General features: G+C 40.2%; 1 protein-coding gene across 1 annotated transcript in view; it reads right to left on the bottom strand.

The window, feature by feature from the left end:
• Positions 1-1,515: 1,515 nt before the first annotated feature.
• The window catches only part of RIMBP2 (RIMS binding protein 2), a 176,313-nt gene continuing 168,313 nt past the window's right edge, over positions 1,516-9,515 (bottom strand). Inside the window, 4 exon segments of the mRNA XM_076353292.1 lie at positions 1,516-3,110; positions 5,501-5,635; positions 6,840-6,911; positions 8,553-8,656. Coding sequence (XP_076209407.1) covers positions 2,922-3,110; positions 5,501-5,635; positions 6,840-6,911; positions 8,553-8,656 — 500 coding nt within the window. The 3' untranslated portion in view covers positions 1,516-2,921.

The following is a 9,515-nucleotide window of genomic DNA, read 5'->3' as shown; positions in this document are numbered from 1 at the left end:
GGCTTTGTTTTAAGATTGCACAGTGCTGCAAAACCTGTGGAAGGGTTTGTAATACTTGCCCTTGTAAGCGATTTGCAGACCAACGAGAGAGAGTGGTGCTCACCCATGTCTCCCTAGGAGTAGAGGGAATGAAGCGGGACTTTTTCAAACTCACATAGCTGAGGAGGAAGTTCTGTGTATACCAAAGCTTCAGGAACGAGCGTCAGCGGCAGAATTATTTCTGTATCTTATCACAGCTATAGGAACGCCTTTATTATCTAAGGCTACAGTATTCTCTCCACAAAAAGTGGTGGCTTTGTCTAAGCTTGAATGCTGTTATGGGGCCTGTGTGACTCACAATGGACTATCCTACGGACGTGCTTTTTCTTAGTCTTGTCACTTCATATTTACTACACAGTGTGAGTAAACCGTTGGTTTAGACAACTGCAAATTCGTAACTGGAATGAACTAAATGTCTGGGTTGACACTGTTTAACTGCATGCTTGTTAAATGAGAAAAATAATTTCCATCGAAGAATATCAGTGCACTGGTGTGCAAAAACGTAGATAGTGTTACTATTCATGGGGTTTTTTCGGTTGTGTAGTTCCAAGTAATAGGAAGCGCTTAGGCCTGGGTTTGTATCGTGCTTCTAAGACTTCAGTTGGTAACTATTCAGCAGGAGCAGCTTCATTTCTAAAGCAAATAGCAGTTGTGTTGATGGAAGTTGATTTCAGATTTTTGCATTACCAGGCGCAGAGTCAAACTAGTGCATATGGAATTACTTGGATTGGCGGTGGTTTTCTTTAACTAACTTGTTGTGAACCTTGTTCCTTTTCTTTGCGAGATTTAAATAAAGTTGTTGCTGTAATCCTTGCTGGTTTGATCGTGTTAGATGTACTTGCGTACGTACTTCAAGACTGGGCTTTGGGCATACTGTGTGACACATGCTGGAGTAACTTTAACCATTCTTTACCTCTGGAAAGCTCCTGGAGTCTTGCGTTTAGATGAGTCTTTCTTCTATGGAAAATCTCAGCAGCTGTCAACAGTTCTGAAGAACGAGGGAGCTCTATGACTTGTATTCAGTTCAGGTTTTTTTCTTTCCCAGGCTTCATTACAAATTTCATGTGGCAGAAGAGAGGCATAGGGGGTTTTGGCAAATATTTTGGTCCTTCTGATGTCACACAGTGGTAGCTTTCCCTGTTCACTACTTAGTACTTCGTATTTCTTCCTGGTTACCTATTGCTTATTTATACCTGTCGGGGGTATTCATTCTGCTCTGGTTTCTGTCATTTGAGGTCGATAGAAAAGGAGCTCGTGCAGCTGCTTCCTTCGTCAGCTACGGAAAGGTAGGAAATGGTCACTGCAGACTGTTCCTTCTCCACGTGGGTGCAGTGTTTGAACGTGTAGCTTGCACCATTACTGCATGCTTAACAGTCGCTCCGTGGGCGTGGATCTCGCCATTTGTGTCTAATCCTTGAGGGAGGGAAGGCTAACACAAGAATCAGGCAGCTGATACAGTAGATTCATGAAACATACTGCACTCTACAAAATATCAAATTATTTATTTATATAAAATATAATACACAACAGTTGTACACATGCACACACCCACACAGTACTTTACCACAAATTTAGGCCAGTTATTTCCTTTAATTAAATGTTATAATCTAGCACACGGTATCTTACAGTAATTTACATTGTTATCTGAAGACACAATGGGGAAGCTTTGATCATTCATTTATAAACCTTCCATAAATTACAAAAAGAAAGGCAGTCTGAAAAGTATGTATAAACAGTAAAAACAATTTACAAATGGACAAGAATTACAAAATAGTAACAGCCAATGACTGCCATCAATGTGTAAGATTGTTTTTCTTGAGATGCCAATATTGCAATTAATATTTGATTATCACCCGTTGCAGCCTTTTTACTGGCTACGGCTTGTGTATGTAACACAGGGTTTTTTTCACTTTTTACTTTAGACATGCACTTTATCTTGAATCTGACATCAGCAATATGAAAATGCCTTTTAACTTAGGCCTGTACCTCCACAGGAAAAAAAGTTGGGGAGTAAAGGGGTTTTGTTGCGGAGTTATTTTGGTGGGTTGGTTTTTTTCTTGGGTTTTTTTTCCCCCCCTGGTAATTTAGAACAGTGAACCAGGAACTCCAAAACTGGAGGTTGTACGGTTGAAACTGGGTGGTGAGTCTCTGAATAACTTACACTGTATCTGATTTCAGCTTCGTGAAAAGGTTGACAAAAGAAATCAATACAAGGGTTTTGGTTTGGAAAAAAAAAAAAAGGCAAAACCAAAAAGAAAGCATTTTTCGCAGCACTTTCAAACTCCCAGGAGCTACATCAGACATTGAAAGGAGTCGGTAACATAGTACTTGATCTTAAATTACCATGTTTTAGGGAAGATGAAGACAGTTGAATACACAGTACATACGAAGTATACGCTGTATATTTATTAGACAGTACAAATCATTGTGCATTAATAAGGCAAAACATCAAGGCTGATTAAACTAGGAGTTTCAAGACCATTTTCGTTTATGATAAAGATTAGATACGGTGGGGTGATCTCCCTGAACCAGGAATCAATGAATAGAGTTTTCTTCCCCCCACTCGTGGTTAAAGGAGACTAAAGGCTGAGATTTATCCAGTGGAGTTGCAGGTGTTGAGTTGACTTCAAATAAAACCATGTTCTTCTGGTCTTAATCCCACAAAATTTTTTTTTTTAAAGAAAAAAATATTTGCAATAACAAATCCACTTCCTTTTTCTTGCTGTTTTGAGTAAGCAATTCGCATGATTCTATTGATGTCAGAGTTAAAAATGCAAAGGTTTGGTAAAGTTGTACTGCATAGTCATGAAAGCCCTAGTTTTGACGTTTAAAATAAAAATACACAGACTGGAAGCTTTACAAGTTGTCCAGGAGTACATGAATCATTTCACTGCACCAAGCTTTTTCAGCAGTTTCTTCCCTTTGGAAAGCAGCCCCTTTTTCTTTTTCGAGGACATATCCCTGCCTCTCCCGGGACTACCAGAACCCATAGGTGACGTAGGTGACCCAGAATGGAGATGAACTGTGGGGGATGGTGCTCTCCGTGATGTACCTGTATTCTCAGGAGGAACCTATTAGGTACATTGTTATGATTTATTGAATGCTTGAAAGCTTAAAAGCTGTTATCATCAAGAAAGTTGGTAACATCACTTGTCCCATTACCCACTTAAACTAAAGGGCTGGTTCCTTCCTTCTTTGTGGCTTAAAATACCGTATGGGCTTACAGAAAATACATAAATTTGGGGGCAAAGTATAGACAGCAGAAAACACTCCAGTACAGCCCTGTTTTGATTATACTTTTTGAAGGAACGAGTTGGATACACTTGTTTGCCATAGTTCTGGCCACAAAAGCCACAGAACTGGTTTTGGTTTTGCATTTCAGTACTCTGATAGTACAAAAATGAAGAGGGATGCTTTTAGCTATAGATTTAAGAAAAATAAATGTGTGTGTTAGTTACTACAGATCAGCAATCTATAGAAGCCAAACTGTTTTCAGAAGAAATTACTTAAAATGCTACATGATCACTTATTTTTTTAATGTCCTTTAAATGCGTTTTCTTTAAAAGTGGCTAGCAAACTTTATGGACATATTTGAGAAGATGGCACACTGGCTTAAAAAAAAGAAAAAAAGGAAAAAGAAAAAGCTAAAATGAACCTTAATTGCAATCAAAGAAAGCTTAAAGACCCTGACTGCTTGATGTGTATGCTGCAGCTATGAGGTTGCTGAATGAAGGTGAATACTTGTACGATAGTTAGATGACAGCATTCCTAAATATTTTGAACGGCTATTTTTTTCAATCATCAAAAAGACTTGAATGAAAATGCTAAAGCTACTTATAGTCAGCCTATCCTAACTACTAAAATGTGATACTGTCCATTAAGATGATATTTTCATAGGAGAATCCATGCCTTAGGGACCCCTGTTACCTTGTAGTTCAAGTTAAAACATCAGCAATTTACTGCTTGTTGTGCAACAGTGAGTTAAGCAAAGGGGCTTCAAGCCTGCTTTGATTTTAAATCAAGGTCTAATTCTAATGAAAAAAACCAACTTGGTAAAGCACCCCAACGTACACCTGAAGATACCATATGTTTAGTCTAATGCATTCATTCAGTGAGCTGCATGTTTCATACTGAGACTTTTATTGCATTGGTAAACCAAACAGTTGCCAGTATTTCAAATGTGCACTTTCTAGGAAAAGCCGAGTAAATTGTACCGCGTGAGGGGATGTTTTCAGAACTGTTGAATAGTTGGTCTTAGGCAAACGGGGGTATAATCGATCACGGAAAGCACATCTTAAGGCAGGCAATTTGTAGCTATATTTGAGTGTAATGAGTTTCAAAACCAACTATACCCTTGTAAACTACCGTACGTATCAGCTTACGTTTCATTTGTGTGTTCTTTAAGGGTTGGGGTGTTGTGCTTTTCTCTTGATACAGGAGCTTGGAATTTTTCCATCCCAGGTTGGCTAACAATGCAATATGCAGCTTTTCTTTGTAGGGTAGTTAGACATCAAGCTCTCCTTTCTATGTAAACATAAACACTTAGCTCAGGAAGAAATATGCTCCAAACGTTGACCTTCATAAAGTGAGGTCTAATTGACTTATTTTTAAGGATTCCTTTTCAGAGGATTTGTCTCCTAAAAAACTAAATTGACTTGATTAGATATAGTAAAAGCATACAGCCTGTTCTTCTGTGGCCAAGGATTTCGGAGACATATTTCTTTTTTTTTTTTTTCCCCCACAATTAAGTTTCAAGACTTGCATTAGATAGCCAGGTAGCTTTAATTGAAATCTCTATTGGTATCTTCAGTTGCTCACTTACGTGAAGGCTACATTGCCTTATTAAGGTGTGAAATGAACACTCTTCTTCTGTTTCCAAGCAGATGAGCAAAGAAATAAAAATATATATAAAATATATAATATATAAAAATATTGCAGTGATGAAACAAAACCAAAAATGAGATACTCTAAACATGATTAGTCTTTCATAAAAGAGAAGTCTCTGGGCAATTAACTAATGCCAGTTGGAATGGGACGTCATAAGGATTAAAAGATGAACACTGTCAATCAGCTGCATCGACAGTTTGTATTTAAAGGAAGGCGTGTACCAGTCTTTCCTCCACGAGAACTTTTGCTTTCATCTAGGTAGTGCAGTAGTAGGAGTAGTTTAGAAGCATTAGGAAGTAACTACTTTCACCAGGGAAAAGCTGTTTAAACTCAAGGTATAATTGAAGGTACTGCAATGACTGCGATCAAATGCTAAATTTAGTTTCTTCATTTACAAATGTATCGAGCTAGCGGAAGGCTAAGTCAAGTCATTTTTCTTTAAGTTTTATATATTTGAAAGTTAATTTTAAATAGGCAAATGGATTTAAAATGTTAAAAGTAATGTCTAAATTATATATGGGACAGAATGAAATGGAAAATAAAAATTTTAAGTTTTTCTTATTCGGTTGCTTACCCTTTTTGCTTTTGTACGCATCGGTGTATCGTGAACGTATCGCGAGGGTGCATCCGATAGATAGACTTCAACATCATCAGGCACTTCTTCAAGAAAGTTGGAAGGAACCAGCCCCTTTTGTCCATTAAGTTCACCCTGCAACATGACGAAAATTTCAGTGGATGTTGTAATTAGAGCAGATGTAGGTTCCCAAGAAGGTAAGGAAATACTTCTGACTATTTCAAAGCCAGTGAGGAAGAGGAAACATCCATCTAAGGTCACCTGGGACCTCAAGAGCATACACGCTTTTGAAGATCACAAGAGTGAGCGTGTGTAATGGAGAGCAAATGGACCCCGGTGGTGTTTCTGCGCAAAGGAGAAGTGGGAAGTGGATTCCCATGCAGTTCCTAGACTTGAGTCCTTAGGACTGCAACGCCGCAGATAGGTGTGGTGCTAGGCTGCACAACCTAAAGGCACTTCTGAGATGATCCAACGTATTCCTTTGGGTCTCAAGAGGGGTCATGTCTAAAATGTATCTGAAAGAGACAGCTGGGCCTGTTTTCTACGGCCAAGACACCGTGGAAATGGAAGACGCAAGTTCAAGATGCAGATGGGCAGCTACTGTCGCCCTGAAGAGAGTTCAGCTGGGCAAGCGATGCTGGCATATTGTCTCCCCTGGTTAAACTCTTCTCAAAGGAAGGACAGAGTAGTATGATCAGTTAACTAGTGCTTAGAAGACTACTGAACTATTTTTTGATTTATTTTAATCAAATAACCCTTTATCATAGGGACAGGCTGGATCTAGGTTTTTCTCCCACATGAAATGCCTTGCCCATGAGAAGTCATTCACATGTTTGCATAGATGCATGTGTGATCAAAATACACATTTTCCAGCAAACTAAATGAGGCAAATACTAACAAAATGCCAGCGGCAGCTCTGAGCTGCGTTGACAGCAATCCCTAAAAACCTGAGCTGAAGCGGCAAGCGTGAACCTTCCTCAGTGCCGTACGATCCCCTCCAGCTGAGGGGGGAGCTTCTCGGGTTCTGCTACAGTCCGTGCAGCAGCGGGAGCTGTGAGGCCGGGTTCGCGTCCCGGCTCTCTAACTGGGCTGCCCGTGAGCTCAGTCTGCCAGGTACCAAAGGGGAGTGGTGATGCTAACCCCATCGTGACGGTGCCCCCAGGCACGCCGTTTGGGTTGATGTTTTTGTTAAATTAGGATCACGGCTGTTCCCACAACACGACAAGCTGGAATTGTGCCCCGAAATCCCCCCCCAGGCTGTCATTTAATAATGCACGCTAGTGAAGATTGTTCTAACGGTTTGTAGCAGTTTGAAGTGACTGAACAGAAGCCAACTTACATAGTAAAATCCATCTTCATCAATTTCACCAAAGACAGTGATAATGTCCCCGGTGCAGAACGTCAGCTCAGCCTGCAGAAAAAGGAACGCGTGACAGTGCGTGTTTTGTTAGGCAAAGGTTAACAGTTTCTTTATTAATTGTAAATCCATTAATATTTTCCCCTCCCCTTTATGTTATGACACAGTTGGTGAAACCGAGTTGAACTTTTGAGAGCAAAACCTTTTAATTTATTTTTTCTTTTGCCTCCTAAACCTGGCACCTCTCCCACTAGGTTCTAGACACCCCCAGGACTAGCTGCGACAAACGAGCTGAGTGCAACCAGACCTTGGAGAGACTCAGAACTCGTCTGCGCGAAGCCTTGAACAACCTGAACAAACTTTGAAACGTTGAACTATGTGACTTCAGAGGTCCCTTAAAGGCAGTCCTTCGGTGAGGAGGGAACAAGGCGGAGGGGAGGGACATGGTTCAGGGCCACGCTCTGTACTGAGCTGAGCGCTAGGACTAACGGGTACGGAACAGCCAGGACTGCTTTTCCTGAAACACAAAGTTCCTGAACTACAATTGTGGAGCTATACTGAATTCTGTTCAATAAAGGCTTCGTAACAGGCATCTCCAGCCCCTGATCTGCAGTGTACTGGGCTCTTTTTAATTGCCCGTGGTTTAAATGTAATTCAATTAAGGTTTTTTAACTTAGTTTTAATTTCCTTTGGCCATGGGAAAGAGCGAACAAATAAACTGTTTGCAATATATCAGGACAATTTATTTGATTTGTTGCCCAGCCTACTTCGAAACACCCTAATTTAGAACCAGATTTGGTTCAGTGAGAAACGTAAGACAGCTCTGGCTGAGTTTTAAAGCATCGAGTCCTGTGTATTTCAAAATTCACTGTCTTCTTTAAAAAATTCCAAATTGTTCTACAATTCACCAGTTAAAAAAAGCATTTTAAAGAATAACTGAGGAAGCTCTTAGGGACACAGTATTTTTTGAGCGCTTTGAGTGCACCCTGACATTCTCACCACAATGCATATATAAATGAAAATTGCATCAAATCCTGATTGAGGGACTTACTTACAGTGTAACATCAAAGACAATGTAAAAAGTGATTCCGCTGCTGCTGCTGACATAGGCAGGGATGGGAGACTGCACGTAGGTAAACGGAAGATAAACCCATAATGATAAACCCATAAACAATCGAGCTAATGCTCAGCTGTTGTTTAAGATATCCATACATTGTTATAAAAAAAGGATTGCAGACAAGACGTACGTTCATGAAAGCTCAGATGCATCAATTAAGAGAACGAAATACAATATATGACGAATGCTGTTCTCTGTGCTACACTGTTCTGGTTTGGGTTGCAAAGGAGGGCTGAGTTTTGGAGGAGTTGTAGGGGAGGTTACAGAGCTTTGAAAGCACGCTGCACTACTACTCCATCACTGACTACATGATGCATTGAGCCACGCTAAATAAATCCTACGAAGGATATCCTTTGATTTTGTTTGAACAGGAACCATAAAGCCACTTGTACAGCAGTCATAAGCTTGTCATATACATCCGCCCAAAAAACACTTGGCCAATGTTTGTAATGCTGAACTATTTTTTTTTTTTTTTGCACATCCACTGTAAATGTACAACAGTGCTTACTAATACCAACAGTGATTTAACGAAAGCATGACTCATAAACGGTACACACAGTAACCAGTTACGGCAATACCTCTACGTCAACGTTAGGAGAACTTTCTCTTGGATCATAATCGTACAGCGCCACCATCCTTCTTGTAGACACCGAATGTTGCCTGCCACTCCGTCTGTTTCTTTCTGTTCCGATCACAAGGAGAGGAAGGGAAGGAAAGCTATCAAAGTTATTTTGAAAAGAAAAACAAGGTGCAATTTTTTCCCCATGTCATTTTCACAACAGTGTTGGCATTTCTCTAGCACAGTGATAGAAGGTCACAGATTACCAAACCTATTAACACGGATAAAGGTTTCAAAACAGCACATACGTTTCGTAAATAGTTTTTTAACAGTTGGCTTGCCCTCTTTATTCTAAGCCACCAAATCCTCTGAACGGTATTTATCCGCAAAACTAATGTTCCAAAATTTTCAGCCATTCGTGGTTGTAAGAATCAGAGGTTACCAGGCTATACAAAGCCAAACATTCAAAAGTCACGTTTGTTTCGTTTTTCTTCAAACTTCCACATTTGCTCCCTCCCCCCCCTCCTAATCACGAGGAGTTTTGTGCCTGGGATGATTCTTCAACTTTCTGCTGGGAGACTGGAAGGAGACGCGGACACTCGGCTGTCCCAAGACAGAAGAGGCTACCCGTTATGTAAGTGGTTTGCGGTATGTTCAAGACTCTTGACTACAAAAAACACATTCTCAAGTACGGTTTAATTTTACAAGTTTCCTTTGTGGGGAACAGAAGGAAAGGAGTAAAATTTGTAGTTTCCAGGAACCACGTGAAATGTTTATTGATTGATATTAAACATTTACAGAGAAGTCCAAAATGGGCTTCGTTTTGAGTTTGAATGATATTAGCATGATTCTTGCGGATGGTTGCTGTAGCAAGAGAAACATGCTTGTTAGTGCTACTTACAGACAGGCACTGAGGGCAGGTCTGACGAGCATTATGCAGTGTGACAAAGGAAACCTGGGGTTAGGAGGCACCCAACGGTTG

This window comes from Aptenodytes patagonicus, chromosome 15, assembly GCF_965638725.1.
Source record: "Aptenodytes patagonicus chromosome 15, bAptPat1.pri.cur, whole genome shotgun sequence".
Taxonomy (NCBI): Eukaryota; Metazoa; Chordata; class Aves; order Sphenisciformes; family Spheniscidae; genus Aptenodytes; species Aptenodytes patagonicus.
This window is presented reverse-complemented; position numbering and strand designations above follow the sequence as displayed.